The 22,692-nt window shown below is 40.6% G+C and overlaps 2 protein-coding genes across 3 annotated transcripts in view; both read left to right on the forward strand.

Moving 5' to 3' along the window:
* Positions 1-241: 241 nt before the first annotated feature.
* On the forward strand, positions 242-14,886 carry LOC126983914 (spliceosome-associated protein CWC27 homolog). 2 transcript variants are annotated; one of them, XM_050837127.1, is made up of 10 exons: positions 242-331; positions 693-883; positions 1,138-1,347; positions 1,779-1,979; positions 4,316-4,458; positions 4,885-5,058; positions 6,590-6,802; positions 9,032-9,175; positions 10,090-10,314; positions 11,038-14,886. In XM_050837127.1, exons 2-10 carry the CDS (start codon positions 842-844, stop codon positions 11,195-11,197), a joined length of 1,512 nt encoding a protein of 503 aa, XP_050693084.1. In that variant the 5' UTR covers positions 242-331; positions 693-841; the 3' UTR covers positions 11,198-14,886. The 2 variants fall into 2 exon arrangements, with proteins under 2 accessions (XP_050693084.1, XP_050693083.1); XM_050837126.1 differs by having other exon boundaries at positions 250-370.
* Positions 14,887-16,972: 2,086 nt separating this feature from the next.
* Positions 16,973-22,692, forward strand: part of LOC126983915 (ADP-ribosylation factor 6) — a 41,124-nt gene continuing 35,404 nt past the window's right edge. Inside the window, exon 1 of the mRNA XM_050837128.1 lies at positions 16,973-17,260. The gene's annotated coding sequence lies outside the window, so the exon portion shown is untranslated. The remainder of the gene's footprint in view (positions 17,261-22,692) is intronic.

Here is a 22,692-nt window from a genome sequence, read left to right on the forward strand (position 1 = left end):
GGGCACAGTGAAATAACTTATAAGAGTGTGTTGTAAGTTTATATAAGTGACGTGAAGTATCTGTACAGCCTATATATACCGTAAGTATGCAGAGTGGCATACGTATAGTGAAGCTAAATAGGCTATCCAAGTATATAAGTATGCACAGTGAATTAAGTAACTAAGAGTGCGTAGTGAAGTATATATAAATAAGTGTAAAGAAGAGTCAAGGATCAAAAGAAGAAGAAGAAGAAGATAAAAACGTAAACAAAATACTGAAGAAGAAGAAGAAGAAGAAGAAGACCTCACCACTCCAAGCCTCTCGTGTGTATACCAAGACCTTCGTGCAGAGGTCAGGTCAACTCGACAGCCTGTGGCCCCGACCCTGAAAGTACTACAACACTACAGCAACACAAGAACAACAGTCACTACCAACTTGCACGTCCGGGGCTTTAGTGGCCGAGACAGACAGACATAGGGAAAAACAGACAGACAGACGGAGGGAAAAACAGACAGACAGACGGAGGGAAAAACAGACAGACTAACAGAAAGAAACAAAGACAGGCAGAGAGAGAGAGAGAGAGACAGACAGACAGAAAGCGGGAGAGAAACAGAGAGAGAGAGAGAGAGAGAGAGAGAGAGAGAGAGAGAGAGAGAGAGAGAGAGAGAGAGAGAGAATAACTGTAAAACTAACAAGAACAACAATTCGACAGGCTCTATCCCCAACCCTGAAGATACAACAACACTTCAGAAACACTAGAATAACACCCACTAACAACTTGGACGGCCGGGGCTTTACTGGCCGTGACCTCATGGCTTGACCTGACCCCTAAAACACTGAAAAAGAAGAAGAAGAAGAAAGATGAGCAGCATTTATATCCAAGAACCGGCCTCCATTGGCAAGGTAACGCCCCTACCCTGCCTCCCCTCACACAAACCATTTCATAATATATATATATCAAAGCATTTGTGATCAGATTATGTATCATCTATTTTGGGGGGTTTATATCATGGCACAAATTTGGCCCTTCGCTGCTACCGGGTTAAAAGCATAATTGTCAAACTAACAAGCACACTTTCAAAACTACTTTCTGCATGTTCTCTTGGAAATGATAAATGTCAAACTAACAGGAATTCTTTCAAACTTCCTTTCCACAGGTTCTCCTGGTCACCACCGCCGGGGACTTTGACGTGGAGCTGTGGTCACGTGAGGCCCCCAAGGCTTGCCGGAACTTCGTGCAGCTGTGCCTGGAGGGTTACTATGATGGCACCATCTTCCACCGCGTCGTGCCGGGCTTCATCATCCAAGGGGGGGACCCGACAGGCACGGGCACTGGCGGAGAGTCTATCTACGGCAAGCCCTTCAAGGTGAGGCCTCAAGTTTAGCTCCATAGTCACTGTACACTAAATCAAATGTAGTTTTCTAATTCAGTAATCAATCTAACAGCCTGCTTCCTTCTTCTTATATTGTGCTGCAGTGTTACATCTCTTTCTGTCTTCGACCAATATTTTCATGCTGAATGCTCTTTTGAACTTGGTAACTGCATGCCTCCCCCCCTCCCGCAGCCACAATGCACACGACTTTCTGTTCTTGCTCATCCCTATTCTATTAAAATTCCCTATGCAAGAGTTAACCAGCACCCCTTCACCCCATCCACTGGTAAACTCTGGAACAGCCTTATACAGTGTTTTGTGTGTTTACATCTCCTTCTATCAGACCATGCCCTCCCTGCTTTCTAATGACACTATAAGCATATGCATAACACAGTGACCTCTCAACCTACTACTCTGCCCCTCAGGATGAGTTCCACACGCGGCTGCGGTTCGTGCGCCGTGGCCTGGTGGCGATGGCGAACGCCGGACCCAACGACAATGGCTCCCAGTTCTTCTTCACGCTGGGCCAGACTCCGGAGCTTCAGAACAAACACACCATCTTCGGCAAGATCACCGGGAACACCCTGTACAACCTCCCGCGCTTTGAGGAGGGAATTATTGATAAGGTAATGTTCGTGTTTAGCTATTTATATGTTTTTATCATCGTTATTTTTTTCATATATTAGAGGAAACAGTTCAAGGGTATCATGGGCACCTCTGCACCCATAACTGTTGTAAAAAAGAAGCTTCATAAATAGCATACTAAACAGGGAATTATTGATAAGGTACAGTTTTTGTTTATTTATTTATTTTTATTTATTTTTTATCATCTTTGTTTTTTATATAGTAGAGGAAGGAAACAGTTCAAAGACACACACAGAAAAGGCTTGCTAATCTCTCTGTTTCCCAGTTCTCAGGTTGTCATATAGTAAGGTACTGTTTTTATTAATTTATTTTTATTTATTTTCATCATCATTATTTTTTCTTATATATTAGAGGAAGGAAACAGTTCAGAGACACACACAGAAAAGTCTTCCTAATCTCTCTGTTTCCCAGTTCTCAGGTTGTCATATAGTTTGTACTGGTTTTATTTATCTATCTTTGTCATCATTATTTTCTTATATAGCAGAGGAAGGAAGCAATTCAAAGACACACACAGAAAAGTCTTGCTAATCTCTGTCTCCCAGTTCTCAGGTTGTCATATATTTTTTCAACTTCATACTCAAGCTGAAGGACAATTGCCAGCATGTAGCGGCGGGCGGGATGCGAACTAGGGTCCTCCAGGGCACTACGCCAACATGCTAACCACTCAGCCACCACCACCTCCCTTCCCAAGCCTTATACTTAACCCATCCACTGCACTTGGCACTGATTTGGCCTTCACTTCACACAGAGTTGATTGGATGGCATTATGGGATGTCTTAAAGATATATGGTATGGGAGGAAAACTGATTAGGCTAATGCAGTAAAGTTTTTCTATGAGGATGCATCTGCATCTGTCAAAATTAGTGGAGAAACAAGTGAACATTTTGAAATAAAAGTGGGCTTGAGGCAGGGGTGTGTCATGTCACCATGGTTGTTCAATATTTATATGGATGGACTTATGAGAGAAATGAAGGGCAAAGTTGAGGAAGTTGGAGTAAAAATGTACGCTGAGGGAAGGAAGTGGGTGCTGAATTCAATCTTATTTGCTGATGACACAGTGCTCATTGCAGAAAATGAAAGTGACTTACAAAATTTGGTCAGTGTTTTTGATAGTGTACATAAAAGGAGAAAGCTGAAAGTAAATGTCAACAAAAGTAAAGTGATGGTTTGTGAGCAGAGTAGAAGTAAGGTTGTGGATTTTGTATGCCCATATAGAGTGAGAATTGAATGTGAAAAAGAATGCAAAATAATTTTGAATGGTGAAAAAATGGAGGAAGTTAATGAGTTTAAGTACCTTGGATCAGTTATGTGTAAGCATGGTGGTACAGAAGGAGAGACAAGAGAAAGGGCATTGCAAGGAAGAAGGGTGGTAGGGTCTTTGGGACGTATCATGAATGGCAGAAGTGTGAGCATGGAGGTAAAGAGGGATTTGAGAAATACAGTAATAGTACCAACCCTCACATATGCAAGTGAAACATGGGCCTGGAATGAAAGTCAGAGTTCTAGAGTGCAGGCAGTGGAAATGAGTTATTTGAGGAGTGCATGTGATGTGAGTAGAATGGATGGAATGAGTAATGAAAGTGTCTATGAGTGTTTTGGAATGTGTCACGTGGGTGAAGGAAAGAAGTGTGGAGTGGTGGAAGAAGTGAAGTGACAGACTTTAAAGTGGTTTGGCCACATGGAGCAAATGGAGGAGAGTAAGATGACCAGGAGGGTGTATGTGAGTGAGATAGAGGGAGGGAATGTTAAGGGATGACCTCCAGTGAAATGGAGGGATAGGGTGCAGGAGTATGTCAGGGAGAGGGGGGAAAGATCCTTGAGAAACTTTGAGCAGGCAAGGAGGGAATGTCTGGATAGAGAAAGATGGAAACTCTTCTGCCGTGGCCATCCCCTGGTGGGAGCTCCTAGGAGCAGGCGTCAAAGATGAATGAATGAATGAATGATAGCCTGGTAACATATAGTCCCAGGTCTTTCTCTGCCTCTGTGGTTGATAGTGGAGTGTTTCCCATGTGGTATTGGTATGCTGGATATCCCCTTCCAAGGTGCATGACTTTACATTTTTCTTCATTGAATTCTAGCAGCCACTTTTTGTTCCATTCCTGTTGCTTGGTGAGATCTTCTTGTAGGAAATCTGCAATCAAGGGGTTAAGAGTAAAATATTATACAGACACATGCTTATACCTAACCACTCAGCCACCACTTCTCCCTTCCCCAAGCCTTATACTCAGTACAAGATAGTTATACATACTTACACATGCCTCTACCTAATACAAGAACTGTAAACTTAAGCATCAAAATCTCCATCCACTGTTGTCAGGACGAGAGGCCGGAGTACCCCCACAAGATCCTCAAGACAGAAGTGCTGAGCAACCCCTTCCCAGACATTGTACCCAGGCTCAAGATAGAGAACGAGGTGCCGGAGGAGGATAGGAAGAAGAAGAAGAAGAAAAAGGGAACAAAGTGGGTAGCATTTTGACATTACGTACATTGTTAATCTGTAGATGGAAATAGTAAGGAGGAGGAGAGGAAGAAGAAGAAGAAAAAAGGAACAAAGTGGGTAGTGTTCTAACATTGCGTACTTTGTTGAGCTGTAGAAGGATATAGTAAGAGTAGATAATAAGAGAGGCATCGCATACCCTTGTAAATATGTCTTCTAGTAAACAACGATGCATAATTCTTTGTCCTCAAGAAGCACAGTAATAAAGAGATAATTGGTAATGCAGTAGACATACCCTTGTAGATATGTCTTCTAGTAAACAGTGATGCATAACCCTTTGCCCTCAAGAAACACAGTAATAAAGAGATAATGGCTAATGTAGGAGATGTACCCTTGTAAATATGTCTCAAGTGAACGAAGATGTATAACCGTTCGTCCTCCCCCTCCAGGAACTTCAAACTCCTGTCCTTTGGCGATGAAGCAGAAGAGGAGGAGGAGGAGGTTCTGGCGGCCACCAAGAACTTTTCAACCAAAGGGAACTCCGCCCACGACATTGCCATGGACCCAACACTCTCTGCCAGCACCGGCAAGGCCCTTAACAACGGCACTGACTCTCTCGACAGGTTGGTTGATGGTGCCAGGGTGCTTCTTGAGCCTGTTAGGTTAAGTTAGGTTAGGATAGGTTATATTAGGCTAGGATAGGTTAGATTAGGTTAGGATAGGTTAGGTTAGATTAAATTAGGTTAGGTTAGATTAGGTTAGGATAGGTTATATTAGGCTAGGATAGGTTAGATTAGGTTAGGATAGGTTAGGTTAGATTAAATTAGGTTAGGTTAGATTAGGTTAGGATAGGTTATATTAGGCTAGGATAGGTTAGGTTAGGATAGGTTAGGTTAGATTAGATTAGGTTAGGTTAGATTAGGTTAGGATAGGTTATATTAGGCTAGGATAGGTTAGATTAGGTTAGGTTAGGATAGGTTAGATAAGGCTAGGATAGGTTAGGATAAGTTAGATTAGGTTAGATTTGGTTAGGATAGGTTAGATTAGGTTAGATTTGGTTAGGTTAGGTTAGATTAGGTTAAGATAAGTTGTTAGATAAGGTTAGGATAGGTTAGGTTGAAAGGGGGTGGTCAGTGAAGTTGTCTAAAGAGTGCCACAAAATTAGTGTTGAATTATACAATCAATGAAAAAAAAAGTCTTGGGTCAAATATGAGGCATTAAATTACACAGTCATACAGTCTTAGTATTTTCATGGGTAGTGTTATGAGCCTAGTGATAGTTTAACAAAGCTTTGGTAGAGGTCATGTTAGCATTTCCATGGGTAGTGTTATGAGGATTGCAAGGAAGAAGGGTGGTAGGGTCTCTGGGACGTATCATGAATGGCAGAAGTGTGAGCATGGAGGTAAAGAGGGATTTGAGAAATACAATAATAGTACCAACCCTCACATATGCAAGTGAAACATGGGCCTGGAATGAAAGTCAGAGGTCTAGGGTGCAGGCAGTGGAAATAAGTTATTTGAGGAGTGCTTGTGGTGTGAGTAGAATGGATGGAATGAGTAATGAAAGTGTATGAGCGTTTTGGAATGCATCACGGGGGTGAAGGGAAGAAGTGTAGAGTGGTGGAAGAAGTGAAGCGACAGACTTTAAAGTAGTTTGGCCACATAGAGCGAATGGAGGAGAGTAAGATGATCAGAAGGGTGTATGTGAGTGAGATAGAGGGAGGGAATGTTAGAGGACAACCTCCAGTGAAATGGAGAGATAGGGTGCAGGAGTACGTTAGGGAGAGGGGGGAAAGATTCCTGAGAAACTTTGAGCAGGCAAGGAGGGAATGTCTGGATAGAGAAAGATGGAAACTCTTCTGCCGTGGCCATCCCCTGGTGGGAGCTCCCAGGAGCAGGCGTCGATGAAATGATGATGATGATGATGCTTTATGAGCCCAGTGATAGTATAACAAGGCTTTGGTAGAGGATATGTTAGTGTTTCCATGGGCAGTTTTATGAGCCTAGTGATAATTTGGCAAGACTTATACAACACTAATAGGAGAAAATACCCATGTAAACCCTGCTAATCTTCTCTGTGGCCTTGGGAAATGGTTGTTGTGGGAGCCTGATGTGTTTAAGTATATTGAACTTACTTAAACTCGTTGCTTTGCAGGATAAAGAGGAAACTACGTCGGGAGGATTCAACAGAAGGAGAGAAGATTGAGAGCTTGGAAGTGACTGCTGGGATGGAGGAAAACACCAACGAGGAGGAGGAAGAGGAGGAGGAGGAGGAGGAGAAGGAGAAGGAGAAGGTGAAGAAGGAAGAAGAGGTGCCTGCTTACAGATCAATCTTGGATGAAGAGAAGAGGGCAAAGGATGAAAAAATGTGAGTGAGGCTACTTGGTTTGTGTTTCAACCCGTCCGCTGCGATTGGCACGGATTTATCCTTCAGTGGTAGCATGGTAGCATACTCCCAGGTCTTTCTCTGCCTCTGTGGTGGATAGTGGAGTGTTTCCCATGTGGTATTGGTATGCTGGATTTCCCCTCCCAAGGTGCATGACTTTACATTTTTCTTCATTGAATTGTAGCAGACACTTTTTGTTTCAGTCCTGTAGCTTGGTGAGGTCTTCTTGCAGGAAATCTGCAGTCAAGGGGTTAACAAGATATAATGAACATAAAACAACATCAGTGCTTTTAAAAATATGCTAAAAGTCACTGTTACAAGCACTTTTTATTTTTTTTTTTTTATTTTTTTTGTGAATAGTCACACAGTTAAATCATTAGTTCGTAGCTTTTACCGTGGGCCATTAGCACGCATCTCTGAATCTCGCCCCAGCACGTGTGAACACAGTCACCCAACCGCTAGTTTCTCAAGAATTTTGTACAGAGATTAAAAATCGGCTGCATTTCACGGAAAACTCATCAAAATTCTAGTTAGAAACTCAGTCACCAGCATATCAGTTATTTTCTCGTGAGGTCGGTAAGCTATGGTTACAAGAAGAAGAGCGTATCAGCTTATCGGTTTAGTAGCTATCCGTGTGTTTATTCCAGTTCCACAATGAGTTCCACAAAGCTAGATAAGCTTGGAGTAACCAGGTTGAGCAGGTCATGGACTTGATTCCAAGCGTAGCCACTGCCTCATCGTGTCTGGGTCCTCATTGCTAAGTTCTTGTAGCATTTAACCCTTTCCATCCGTGACGCAGACGTCGGCGTCACCGTATGGAAAGGGTCAAGAGGAAATGGAAGAGGATTAATCCTCTTCTAAACCTCTCAATCCTCCTCTAAATTCCTTTTAATCTTCTTCCATTTCCTCTTAAGAGGTTTAGAAGAGGATTAAGAGGAAATGGAATAAGATTAAGAGGTTTAGAAGAGGACTAACCCTTTCCATACGGTGACGCCGACGTTGGCGTCGCCGGAGTGAAAGGGTTAACAGTAGCAAGCTGTAACACACTCTCCCTTTGTCTCCGAGCTAGCCACTCACAAACCACCAAATGCTTTCTTTTCATTATTTTTCTTTTTCCTCAGAAAACACCTCAAAGCAAACTCTGCAACATCTGAATCCATTGTTTGTTTTGCTTTTCAGCTGATATATCCCAGAATGCAACAGTCCTCTGTGTGACCAAACTTGAGGATTAATTTGAGGCAGAAAACTGTTGGGAGATAATTTCAGGGGGAAATTCCTGAAAAACTAGCTTGTGTGACAGTGCCTTTAAACTGCTGGTGTCACACTGGGCCTTTTTCATCCAACCACATTGGCGATAGGGGCGACCAGCAACTCCAACTTTTCCGGGTGTGCGTCACACATGGCCAAGGTCGGTTGTCCGTATTCACAACGTAAACAAAGCAGCCGCCCTGTACTATCTATTAAATAATAAACAAAGCAGCGCTGCCAGTCTACTTTACAAGTTTCATGGCATGCCATCTTCCACTGCTCCTCACTCCTCAGCCACTGCCGTCATCATTTTGTTTACATATATACAGCCACGCGGTTGCTCGTACCCCCAACCATTTTCCATCCGTACAAACAACCAACAACTCGCTCCCGGTTGGGCGGATGGGCCCCGGTTGCCAGTAGCCCCAACGGTTGGAGGAAAACGGCCAGTGTGACACTACCTTGAGGAATTGCGTGTGACTCCGATGGTAGGTAAACATGACTCATACATGTCACAGCATGTCGGGGCAGTAATACATGAAAGTCGGGATGGTAAGAATTTAGAATTGAGCGTGAAACTCGAGGATCGCGAAACTCTGGAGGGTACTGTATTTCCTCTCATAAATCTCATTAATAATTATAATAATAATAATGGTAATGATCTCTACCCTTATCAAGACAGCTTTCCATTTTTCCACTCAATTTTCCATTAGTTTATTAGTTGCCACAAATTTTCACACCCTGCCCTTGCATTCATTTATTTTTACCTTTCATTCATTAAGTTTGGGAATAAGAAAAAATTGTCAGCAGCCTTGTCCACATTCTCCTTCACTGTCCTTACGTAGATCAAATATAAAAATAATCAAAGTTACAGTATAGTTGCATCTTTTTGTTGTATTAAGTCATGGAACATCTCATTAGCAGGCTTGTCCTTTCACTCACTCCACTGTCTTCTTCCTGCAGGGCCGAGATGAGAGCCGAGATCAAGCAGCTGAAGCAGGACCTCACGGGCAAGAAATTGAAGGCCGAAAAGGAGCTGAAGGAGGAGGAGGAGGAGGAGGAGAAGGACGCCCAGAGCCTCAAGGAATACAAGAAAGAGAGACAAAAGTGAGTAACACAAAAAAAGATATCCTGTGCCACAAAAAGATATCCCATGCCACAAAAAGATATCCTGTGCCACAAAAATATCCTATGCCACAAAAAGATATCCTATGCCACAAAAAGATATCCTGTGCCACAAAAAGATATCCTGTGCCACAAAAAGATATCCTATGCCACAAAAAGATATCCTATGCCACAAAAAGATATCCTGTGCCACAAAAAGATATCCTATGCCACAAAAAGATATCCTGTGCCACAAAAAGATATCCTGTGCCACAAAAAGATATCCTATGCCACAAAAAGATATCCTATGCCACAAAAAGATATCCTGTGCCACAAAAAGATATCTTGTTTCTCTTCTTTCTACAGGTTTGATTAGGTAAAGAAATTCCTACCACACGGAATCCTTCTCTAGTTTCTGTTTCCTCACTCTCCTTATTATCATTCGCTTATCTTGTGTCACTCATCATCTTTGTCTTTTATCTTCATCTATATCCTTTTCTCCCCTTCCTGTTGATACGAGAAAGCCAGGAAACACCACAAAATACTCAGTTTCTCCAAGTTTTGTTTGTTTTTCACTCTCCACATGATCATTCACCTATCTTCAGTTCATCTTCAGTCTTCACTTCATCTATATCCTTTTCTCCCCTTCCTATAGATACGAGAAAGCCAGGAAACACCACAAAATACTCAGTTTCTCCAAGTTTCGTCTGTTTTTTCACTCCACATGATCTTTCACTCATCTTTACTTCATCTATACCCTTTTCTCCCTCCTATAGATACAAGAAACCCAAGAAACACTGCAAAATATACTGTTTCTCCAATTTCATTTCTGCTTACTCATTTTTTGCTTGTTTCCTCACTCTCTTTACGATCATTCACTTCTCTTCATCTATACCCCTTTTTTCTCCCTCCTATAGGTACGAGGAAGCCAAGAAACACCTACCACACAAAGGAGCTTCCCGAGAGGACCAAACCCTGGCCCTCCTGCAGCGCTTCCAGGCCAAAATGAGCAAGGTTGTTTATCATGACTCCGGCAGCGAGGGAGAGGACGGAGGAGGAGGGGACAAGGAGGAGGAGGGGGGAGAGGACAAGTCAGAAGGTGCTGCTGATGATGACGACGATGATGATGACACTGCTGGCTGGTGAGTTACTGTGTGTCTCTAGAGGGAAGTTTATTTTTTGCAGTTATTTTTATTTATTATTATTATTATTATCATTATTATTATTATTATTATTTTTATTATTATTTTATTTATTTATTTATTTATTATTATTTTTTTTTTTTTAAACAGCAAGGGAGACGGCTCAAGGGCAAATAAAGGCAACGAAATAGGAAAGGAATATCAATAGTTAGCTTTAAATGTTTGGCTTTTTTATTTTTTTTATTTATTTATTTATTTATTTATTTATTTTTTGACATGTAAGGAGTTTAATATTCTTTTTTTATTTATATTGTCAATAGTTTTGTAATGGTAAGGTAATCTGTTATATGGTAATCAATTTTTTTATTTTTTTATTTTATTTTTTTTTCATTTATTTATTTTTATTATTATTATTATTATTATTTATTTATTTATTTATTTATTTTTTGTATGTGTGTGTGTCTATGTCAAGAGTTTTGTAATGGTAAGGTAATCTGTTTATTTGTTGATGGATTTATTTATTAACTCACTATTTCTCACCCAACTACTGTCATTCTCTACTACTACTATTACTACTACTACAAGAACTATCACCCTCATAAACCTACTATTCCTCACCCCACAACCCTTACTACTGCAAGCTTTTTTTCTATTTGTCTTTTTTAGCTACTTTCTTTACCATAAAAAAAATAATTATAATTACTAACTGAGCATCTCCTCCAGGATGAAGCACAAGTTCTTCTTCGGCTCGGCGGATGTGGTGCTCGCCAAGGACGCCAGCACCAAGGATGACCACTGGTACGATGTGAGTGACCCGCGCAACGCCATCAACAAGCGACGGAGGGATGACATCTCGCGGCCATCCAAGAGGCACCACAAATGAGGAGACTGCCGAGAGAGGTGTAGCCAGAGACGTTAGTTACTGACGGAAGCTGTCGCCCCTCAAGTCAAGGTACATAGGAGCCTAATACAAAGGGAGTGAGGAGCAGGAAGGTGATTGCTGGAAGGTAGTTTTTGGACTGAGATAAAATGTAAACTACCAGCTGATGTGTGTGTGATAAGGCATTGCGGATTTGCCTTTCGATGTAGGGTCAAAAGTGCAAAAAGGGAGAGATGATGGGCTGTAGCTGGGAGTTTTAAATAAGAGTTAATATTTAAGAGACAGAAAGAGGAGAGAAAATGTAACCTATCAACTGATGTGTGTGTGACAAGGCATTGCGGATTTGCCTTTCGATGTATGGTAAAAAGTGCGGAAAGGGAGAGATGATGGGCTGTAGCTGGGAGGTTTAATTAGGAGTTAATATTTAAGAGACAGAAAGAGGAGAGAAAATGTAACCTACCAGCTGATGTGTGCATATTTACCTCTCAATGTAGGGTAACAAGTGCCAATTATAAAAGGAACAGATGGTGGGCTGTAGCACCGCTGATGGTAATAGAAATCTGATGACTAATAGCACTGAAACCCATGAACAGAATAGCAACTAGGATTGAGATGAAGGAAAATAATTAAGATGTGGAGCGTTGAGCCTCAAGTTGCTGCAGATGCTTGTAGGGGCATTAAAAAGCAGGGAGGGCATGGTTTTACAGAAGAGGAAAAGAAGCAGTCACACAAACCACTGTAGCGCAAAGGTATTAATTTGCTAGCATGAATTTACAGTCACATTAGCCATTTCGTCAATCTTGCATCATCAAATAAGGATAAATCAACTTGCAGCATCTCAAAGGTATACTAAAGAAATGCAAGAGATGAATAAAGATAAATAAATTACAATATATAAAGCCATGTAATCTTACCTCCAGCATCTCAAAGGTAAACCAGATGAAGTAAAGAGAGACCAATAAATAAATAAAGATAAATTAATGAGTAGCTGGCCAATAAAATCAATAAAGGAAAATAAATAGTGGCTCAACAGTAAAAGCTACAAGGAAAAATAAAAAAATAGCTAACCAATAAAATAATTCCAACTCTTTACTAGAAAAATAAACAAATAAAGATAAAAAAGAGGAGTAGATGACCAACAAAATTACAAAAGGAAAATGAATCTTAGCTCACCAACAAAAGCTTTAAGAAAAAAAGAAAAAAATAGCTCACTAATAAAATCATTCGAACTCTTTACTAGTCAGACAGCAAGTTAAGCCTTTTATAATCACTCTTCTTGGTTCTTAGGTGTTTACTCAAGCCAAGAGAGACACGGGGAAACAGCAGCATTTTATTAAGAAGCTGCAATAGGAGGTTCTTGATTCCAGCTTGTATGATCTGTATCGCAATATTTTTAAGTTTTAAGTTAAGCGACGATGCACTGGTTTTGTTTTGCTCAATTTCACGTGTTTGTTGAAATGAATGCTGTGAGGGTAGGGGAAAAAATATATATGGGTTCAGGTTTTGCAGAGAAATGAAAGAAAGAAAGAAAGAAAAGAAGGAAAAGAAAGTGTAACGAAAAGAGTGAATGAGAGAGTAGAGAAAAAAAGAAAGAAAGAAAGGAAAGAAGGAAAAGAAAGTATAACAAAAAGAGAGAAAAAATACGTAGTTTGGGTATTGCATATAAATGAAGAAAGAAAGAAAGAAAGAAAGGAAGGAAGGAAGGAAGGAAGGAAAAGAAAGTAACAAAATGAGAGAAAAAAATGTAGTTTGGGAATTGCATATAAATGAAGAAAGAAAGGAAGGAAGGAAGGAAAAGAAAGTGTAACAAAAAGAGAGAAAAAAATAGTTTGGGTATTGCATATAAATGAAGAAAGAAAGAAAGAGAAGAAGGAAAAGAAAGTGTAACAAAAAGAGAGAAAAAAATAGTTTTGGTATTGCATATAAATGAAGAAAGAAAGAGAAGAAGGAAAAGAAAGTGTAACAAAAAGGAGAGAATATGAGAGTAGAGAAAAAATCTGAGTTCAAGTATTGTAAATAAATGAATGAAGAAATAAAGAAAGAAAGAAAGAAATGAATGAATGAATTAAAAGAAAATGTAACCAAAAGGAGAGATGAGGTGCTTGTAACTGATTTTTTTAGCATAATTTAAAAGCATCGATGTTGTTTTTTGCTCTGTTAAAGTCTATTTGTTTGACTATGATTCTGTCTCTTAGAATCAAAAGCCATCAACTCACCTTTTAAAAGGATCAGATTCTGTCTTCCCCAAGCACTCCATGGGCTGTGATGCAAGGGAGGAGGAGAAGGTGGTAATGATTTTTTTCTGTCTCTATCTCTGTTTCTTTCTCTCTCTCTTTCCCTTTCTTTTTCCTTCTTTAGCAGCTGTACACGGCAGATCCTCCATGTGGGCAGCTTCCAGTTGCTGGGTTGCAGGTGGCAGATGCTGATTCACCCATCGACGAAAGCCCACCCTCTCTGGCCGAGGTCAGAGAGGGTGTGGCAAAGTTGAGGGGTGGAAAGGCACCTGGCACCTGTAACATCAGTGCGGAGCTGCTCAGAGCTGGAGGTGAGGCCGGGATCCATGGGTTGCATGCAGTCTTGACTGCCGTATGGCAGTCCAGTACCATTCCTCCTGACTGGAAGAGGGGGTTGGTCGTCCCTATCTGGAAAGGGAAAGGGGACGGACAGGACTGCAACAACTACCGTGGTATAACACTGCTCAGTGTGCCAGGCAAGGTGCTTGCCCACCTATTACTGATGTGAATTCGCAGCCAGCAGCTGAAGCTGCAGAGACTTGAACAGTCTGGGTTCACGTCTGGTAAGTCAACAACTGACCGTATCCTAGCGCTTCGCGTACTGGTGGAGCGCCGACGTAAGTTTCGACATGGAATGCTTTCAGCCTATGTCGATCTTAAGAAGGCGTTTGCCTCGTGCATCGTGAGGCACTCTGGGATCTTCTGCGACTCCGTGGGATTCCTGCGAGGACTATTGGTTTGCTGACTGGCCTGTTTTCTGGGACAGAATGTGCTGTGAAGCGTGGGGGGGGCTTGTCCAGCTTCATTCCCGTGAATGCGGTAGTGAGGCAGGGCTGTGTCCTTGCCCCATCGCTTTTCAACACTTGTACTGGGCAGAGTTGTGGACCAGAGTGATTGTTGGGCATCCATTGGCACTACCAGGGTCACTGACCTTGTTTTTGCTGATGATGCAGTAATCATGGCAGAGTCGCTGGAGGTTTTGGTGATGGCTCTCAAGGCACTGCACGAGGAGGCGAAGCCCTTGGGACTTGAGGTCTCCTGGGCTAAGACCAAGGTACAGGTGTTTGGAGGCTTGCTAGATGAAACAGTACAGTCTGTTCATGCGTGTGGCGAGGACGTTGAGATCTCAGAAAGCTTCACATATCTTGGTAGTGTAATTCATAACAACAGTGAGTCTCGCCAGGAAGTCTTACGGCGGATTGGCCTGGCTTACGGTGTTACGGACTTGCTCAACATGAGTATATGGCGTTGGAGACTCACCTGACGGAACCCCCGGGCTTGGCATCGTAGGGTGGGTGAGGCAACGCACCCTCGGTGTATGCCCCCATTGCTCTATTGATTCCTCCTTTCTCTTTCTTTTTTCTTCTCTATCTTTTTCCTTCTCTCTCTCTCTCTCTCTCTCTCTCTCTCTCTCTCTCTCTCTCTCTCTCTCTCTCTCTCTCTCTCTCTCTCTCTCTCTCTCTCTCTCTCTCTCTCTCTCTCTCTCTCTCTCTCTCTCTCAACTAATAAAAAAATGTCTATGTAAAGCCCAACATGGCAATACTTACAAGACTGCTTGACAAACCTTTTTCCAGGCTCTCTTTACTGAGGTAGATGCAACAGACTCACGCAATGTACATAAAAAGACAAGTTAAATAAATACTTCCTTGGGTTAAGTTAGCACCTCCTTGGTGTAGTGGTTAGCGTGCCTAACTACCAAACCACCAGGCAGTCACCCAACCAACTGTTCGTCCTCCCTTTTGGGCTGGTCGATAAATGGGTACCTGGGAAAACCTGATTCTGTACATTATTATCAGTAAAAGTACTGCTTCAATGTCACCCTTCCTTTATTTTGCAATAAATAGTGATAAAAGTAAAATGTGTCTTTCTGAGTGCTGATATATGAAGTTAAATAAGGAGTTTTTTATTGTTATGTTACTATTAAATGTTCTGTTTAAATGTTATCCTTTCTTTCTTTTACAATAAATAATGATGAAATAAAATGCATCTTTTAAGTGCTGATATGAAATTATTATTATTATTATTTTTATTATTATTATTATTATTATTATTATTATTATTATAGTAGTAGTAGTAGTAGTAGAAAAAAAAAGCCTCAGAAGGGGAATAAAAGAAAAAGTGAGTGTACAGGTTAATGATTCTACCTCAGAATAAGACAGATAATGAAATAGACCAAATATAGAAAGAAGAATTATATCAAAATCTCATTACAAGTCAAAATAGGCCTGGGAAGGAAAAACAAAAGCCTCAAACGGGGAATAAAAGTGAAAATGGAAGTAGAGGTCAATGATTCCAACTCAAAATAAGATAGATATTGAAAAAGACCGAATACAGAAGAGGGATTATATCAAAGTACCTCATTACAAGTCAAAATTGGTCTGGAAAGGAAGAAAAAAAGGCTCAAAAGGGAAACAAAATTGAAAATGTCAGTAGACGTTGATGTTTCTATCTTAAATAATGTTAAATATGGAAATAGACCGAATATAGAAGAGACTATTCAGCAGGCGTTTAGGAGACCACCATGGAGCCTCGAAATATATAAAAGTACCCCATTGCAAGCCAAAATAATTCTTAAAAGGGATAAAAAAAGCCTCTTAATGTAAATAAAGAGGAAAATAAATAATGTTAAATATGGAAAAATAGAAGAGACAATATTCAGGCGTTTAGGAGACCATCTGAGGAGCCTCGAAATATATAAAAGTGCCCCATTGCAAGCTAAAATAAGTCTTAAAAGGGACAAAAAAGCCTCCAAATGTGAATAAAGAGGAAAATAAATAATGTTAAATATGGAAATAGACCGAATAGGTATCGAAGAGACTTGTTAATATATTCAGGGGTTTAGGAGACCATCATGGAGCCTCGAAATATATAAAAGTGCCCCATTGCAAGCTAAAATAACTCTTAAAAGGGACAAAAAAGCCTCCAAATGTGAATAAAGAGGAAAATAAATAATGTTAAATATGGAAATAGACCGAATAGGTAGCGAAGAGACAATATTCAGGCGTTCATAGTAGACCATCATGGAACCTCGGAATATATAAAAGTGCCCCATTGAAAGCTAAAATAACTCTTAAAAGGGATAAAAAAAAAGCCCGGTTTATGTTTCTATCTTAAATAATGTAAAATATGTAAATAGACCGAATATATAAGAGACAATTAGGAGACCATCATGGAGCCTTGAAATATATAAAAGTGCCCCATTGCAAGCTAAAATAACTCTTAAAAGGGATGAAAAGCCTCCAAGTCTGAAATTATATCAAAGTACCTCATTACAAGTCAGAATTGGTCAGAAAAAGGAAGAAAAAAACCCTCAAAAGGGAAACAAAATTGAAAATGGCAGTAGACAATAATGTTTATATCCTAAATAAAGTTAAATATGGAAATAGACCGAATATAGAAGAGACAATATTCAGGCGTTTAGGAGGCCATCATGGAGCCTTGAAATATATAGAAGTGCCCCATTGCAAGCTAGAATAAGTCTTAAAAGGGACAAAAAAGCCTCCAAATGTGAATAAAGGGGAAAATAACGGCCTAGGTTGACAGGTGTGCATGTCGCGCGTCTTCTGGCCCGGCGGAAGGATACACATCACCTCACTCTCGCCCTCAGCGCCTCATTTTACCTCATATTTCAAACTCCTCATGTCTGGGCAGCCCAAAACTAGTCCCCATGAAAGCCTTAAGGCCTAAAGTGTTTCCGTAGACAGTGTGGAGGCGGTGGAGGCTCGGGGAACTACTTTGTTTATGGTTCAAGCTGGGAAGGCCAACCAGGAGAGGGGCGGAATGGCTCTCTGATCGTATTTTGGCGCCTTTTTCCTCACTGCTGCATGATAAGGTGAGCTAGGCAAGATTTTCCGTCTGCAGGAACCCCGTGGGGAGGCTGGGGAACGGGGGAATGGGGGTGGGCAGGGTGTGTGTCCGCCCCCATACTCGCCCATTACTCATGTTTAAAACGAGTATTTCCACAAAATATTTTCATCAAGGTGTTCCCGTAAGACATTTATGATGTTCTGTGTCTAGGAGCCCCGTGGGGAAGATGGGGAGTGCCTGGGGGAATGGGGTTGGCAGGGTGTGTATCCCCCTAATCGTCTAATACTCATGTTTATAACGAGTATTCCCACAAAATATTTTCATCTAGGTGTTCCCGCAAGACGTTTATGATGTTCTGTGTCTAGGAGCCCCGTGGGGAGGATGGGGAACTGGGGGAATGGCTGGGGGAATGGGGGTTGGCAGGGTGTGTGTCCCCCTAATCGTCTATTACTCATGTTTATAACGAGTATTCCCACAAAATATTTTCATCAAGGTGTTCCCGCAAGACGTTTATGATGTTCTGTGTCTAGGAGCCCCGTGGGGAGGATGGGGAACTGGGGAATGGGGGTTGGCAGGGTGTGTGTCCCCCTAATCGTCTATTACTCATAAATATTTTCATCAAGGTGTTCCCGCAAGACGTTTATGATGTTCTGTGTCTAGGAGCCCCGTGGGGAGGATGGGGAACTGGGGAATGGGGGTTGGCAGGGTGTGTGTCCCCATAATCGTCCATTACTTGTTTAAAACGAGTATTTCCCTCAATATTTACTTGCCAAGATATTTACGATGTTCAGTGCGCAGGAACCCCGTGGGGAGGCGAAGGTACGGGGGAATGGGGGTTGGTTGGGTGTGAGTCTGACCCACACTCGTCTATTACTCATGTTTAAAACGAGTACTTCCTGTAAGATATTTACTTGCCAATATATTTTCAAAGTTCTGCTTGCAGGTGCCTCATGGGGAGGCTGGGGAATGGGGTAATGGCTTGGGGAATGGGGGTTGGCAGGGTGTGTGTCTGCCCCCATTCATGTATTACTGCACTCATCTTTTACTCAGTGAACATTAAAACAAATATTCCTGCAAGATATTTATGATGTCTTGTGTGCAGGAACCCTGTGGGGAGGCTGGGAAAGTGGGGCAAGTCAGGTGTGTGTCTGACCCCACTCATCTATTACTCATAAGAAGATAGGGAGACTGTAAGAGGCCGAATGGCCTACACAAGACGGCTCCAGATTTCCTCCCACTACCACCTGTCATCCTCGTCCATGTAGCTATCAAGTCTTCTCTTAAAACAAGCTATCGTCCCTGCACTCACTATGTGATTGCGTAGTCTATTCCATTGCAGGTGTCATGTTTAACCCCCGTCACCCGTTCCCCCAACAGCCAACACAAATATGCGTGCTGTGCACCTGAAAGATGCCCTGCACATTATGCATCAAGATCAAGAACCCTTAGACAACAGTTGAACTCTATATAGACTGTCCAAAATTCAGTCAGTCAGTTTTGGACGGCAGAAATATAACAACACTTCCAGATTGCAGTAGAATCACTATATAGACGATAGTTAAAACATCCATCATGTGGCGTAACTATAATTATGTTACGGTTCTAAGGTCGGCAGTGATTAAATATAGATGATTCATTTTGTGGGGCGCTACTCTTCAAATACTGCTGCCGTCTAAGGGTTAACTCACTGAATGGGAAAGCTTGAGTGGGATGTTAAGTTTCCCCTGTATTAAGCCCAGGGTGATTAAACTTTTTTAATATTTCGGTTGCTTAGAATGTGATCAAGTTAATGGTGCTCAGATCTCGCAGGTGTCAGGTGTCCAAACTAGGGAATATTTAAACGAATATTCCTGTGAGATATTTATTTAGCTTTTTGTGTCATTAGTCTGGGGGTGATTTGACTGGAATTTAATATTGCAGTTGCTTAGAACATAATTTTGGTGTCAGGTGCCCAAACTAGGGAATATTAAAACAAATATTCCTGTGAGATATTTATTTAGCTTTTTCATGCCATTAGTCTAGGGGTGATTGTACTTTTTTTTTATAGTGCGGTGGCTTTGAATGTAATTTTGGTGTCAGGTGTCCAGGTCTGGAATTTTAAAATGAATATGCCTGCGAGATACTTATTTAGTTATTCGTGTCGTCAATCTGGGTGTAATTTGAGTGGGTATTAATTTCCCAATGGCTCAGAATGTGACTCATGCGTTGGTCTTCTTCTTTTTGAGCTGTATCACTTCGTAGGTCCTCCTCCTCCTCCTGGTCCTCTCTTCAGCTTATTCACACACACTGCTTGTCAATGGCATTAGGCTATATTGTTTATCTTTCCTCACTGTATTACTCTACCGCACTATAATTTTCCTTTTATTTATTTATTTATTTATTTATTTATTTATTTATTTATTTATTTATTTATTTATTTATTTTTGCTTGAATCACTTATTTTCGATCCTTTTCCCTCACTCACTGGCATATAAATTAGTATTCATCTCTTGCTAAATCCACTTCCTCGAGGTTAGGTGTTCTGTATTGTCTCCACCAGTGTTTCCTCCCTCCTAAGTTCCTAAGTGATGTCCATCTATAGGGGCCTTGTGTGTCCTTGCATGGAGTGAATTGTAAACTAGATATTCCTAATGCATATTTAACTCTTAGATGGCGGTGGAACTATATATAGACGGTCCAAAATTCAGTCAGTCAGTTTTGTGTTGCAGAAATATAAAACGCTTCCAGATTGCGGTAGAATCTATACATAAACAATACTAGTTAAAACATCTATTATGTGGCACAACTATATTTATGCTACGGTCCTAAGGTCAGCAGTGATTAAATATAGATGATTAATTTTGGGGGGGCTCCGATACTCTTCAAATACTGCTACCATATAAGGGTTAACTCTTGTTATTTTTAACCTGTATGGGATGTTGTGGCTTTTATAAAAAAAATTCCAGTAACTCTGAAAGGGGTTTTTGCAACAGTTTGCTGAGATTAGTTCATGAAGCATTAAACCTAGCACTATGAGTATCAGAGTCCGCGTTATGTCATTTTTTGGGAATAAATATTTAACAAGGTGTCGGATAGGGATGATAATTTGGCAGAGCATGTTTCAAACCTTGCCCTATTTTCATCGATATAATTTATTTACCCGTCCACTACGATTGGCACAGATTTGGCTTTCACTGGTAGCCCGGTAACATATAGTCCCAGGTCTTTCTCTGCCTCTGTGGTGGATAGTGGAGTGTTTTCCATGTGTTATTGGTATGCTGGATTTCCTCTCCCAAGGTACAGGACTTTACATTTTTCTCCATGGAATTGTAGCTGACACTTTTTGTTCCATTCCTGTAGCTTGGTGATGTCTTGTAGGAAATCCATAGTCAAGGGGTTAGCAAGGTGTGGATAATTAATGCTCTCATAACCTGGGAGATGAAGTGCTTCCTGTATCAAGGCTGGCAAATGTTGCTGTGGAGATGGCGTTGTGCGTACACTGGGAGGCCAACATATTATACTGCGTCTGGCATTAACCCCTTGACTACAGATTTCCTGCAAGAAGACCTCACTAAGCTACAGGAATGGAGCAAAAAGTGGCTGCTACAATTCAGTGAAAAAAATGTAAAGTCCTGCACCATGGGGGGATATCCAGCATACCAATACCATATGGGAAACACTCCACTATCCACCACAGAGGCAGAGAAAGACCTGGGACCATATGTTACCAGGCTACCAGTGAAGGCCAAATCCATGCCAATTGCAGCGGACGGGTTAAACATGGCTGCGGAGGTGTTGAGTCATTTGGTGGGCAGGGAGGTTCAGTGACTGGAGGGCTAAATCAAGGTTGTCTTAACTGTCTTGGTAATGGAAATGAGAAAATGAAACAATTAAAAAACAGGTGTGGTCAAGGGGTGATGTCATGAGTGAATTTTTTTTTTTCTTTTTTTTTTACAGTAAACAGCTTAAGGGTCAAAAAATGTAATTGAGAAGAAAAAATAAGCCTGCTAATCACTGACCCTATAGAAGAGAGTATAGAAGATAAAAAGATAAGAAAAGATAAAGAAATACTCTAAAAATCTGAGCTAAAGCCATGTATTTGTACTTACTTTTTGTATCTTCACTTATAATAGTATGCGTGTGTGTGTGTGTGTGTGTGTGTGTGCTGTATCCTGTAGTGCATATACAAAGAATGATGTCATTGTTGTAAAGGAAATGAAGAGATATAATTATAAGACAAGATTAAATTACAGCAAAAGAGTGAAAACAAAGAATATAAAAAATGGTTTGAATAAAAAAGAAAATGGTTACCGTGTCTATAAAGCTATTAGGAGAGAGAGAGAGAGAGAGAGAGAGAGAGAGAGAGAGAGAGAGAGAGAGAGAGAGAGAGAGAGAGAGGCAGCGTAGAGAGGAAGAAAGAGAGGGTATTAGAAGGTATTATATATAAGTCGGTATTCACAGACGCTTCCACCTCTTATGTCAACTATTTCCAGAGGCTGAAAATAAATATATATATTATCCAAAAATCGGGAAATGGTGCTACATGCGTCATTTTTGGCCAAGTTGTGAGTTCAATCTCGTTCAATTTCTCATCTTGTTTTTTTATATATGCCGCTGGACGAATTAAAACTTATTATTATTATTATTATTATTATTATTATTATTATTATTATTATTATTATTATTATTATTATTATTATTATTATTATCATCATTAAAAGTACATTAAGTGTTTAGCAACGATCAATGACGGTTATCTCCACAGTGCGGCCATTCAGTTTGCTAGTTGCTCCCTTCAACCTTGCCTGCTCCCTGCCACTGGAATGAATGAACAAAGTGTATCTCCAGGTCTGAGAGGGTTAATAATATTCATGTTGTTAGTGACTCAAAGGGAGGCGAAAGGAAAACAAAAGAAAAAGCCAAGTGTGATGTTGCAACTCTGAGAACTGATGATGTCACACTAATTCTTGCTTCACACTCACACACACACACACACACACACATACACACACACACACTTATCCTGGAAAAGAAGTGATGTGTAGTAAAATAAACATTATATAACATTAACATTTTTTTTTAAAGAATATGATACAATGGAGTTAAAAAAATGGGATCGTCCAAACTTGACTTAATCATGTAAAGATGCAGTTTGGAAAGAACACACACACACACACACACACACACACACACACACACACACACAGCTACCTTATTATTAGTGAAGGCTTTATTTAAGTGTGATAAAGGTTTTGATATTACTTAACTATATCTTTATTGAATTTTATTGTCATTGTTGTTAGTGAAGACTTGATTTAGTTACGATTTTTTTGTTCAATATTTATATATTTTATTTCTTTATTTGTTAGGGTTTCAATAGGTGGATAGATTTTAGATGCAAACCAAAGACTGGGGGGAAAAATATATGACTTTATTATGGGGAAAAAAACATATGACTTAATGATAGGAAAAAATATA

The sequence above is a fragment of the Eriocheir sinensis genome, chromosome 55 (assembly GCF_024679095.1).
Source record: "Eriocheir sinensis breed Jianghai 21 chromosome 55, ASM2467909v1, whole genome shotgun sequence".
Taxonomy (NCBI): domain Eukaryota; kingdom Metazoa; phylum Arthropoda; class Malacostraca; order Decapoda; family Varunidae; genus Eriocheir; species Eriocheir sinensis.

What these genes read in the sequence shown, in the direction of transcription:
- LOC126983914 (XM_050837127.1), top strand. Translation starts at nt 842, where the DNA reads ATGAGCAGCATTTATATCCAAGAACCGGCCTCCATTGGCAAG. An exon ending in GGCACTGACTCTCTCGACAG is followed by an intron (nt 5,059 to 6,589) that starts GTTGGTTGATGG and finishes GTTGCTTTGCAG; the next exon opens with GATAAAGAGGAAACTACGTC. An exon ending in AGGGCAAAGGATGAAAAAAT is followed by an intron (nt 6,803 to 9,031) that starts GTGAGTGAGGCT and finishes TTCTTCCTGCAG; the next exon opens with GGCCGAGATGAGAGCCGAGA.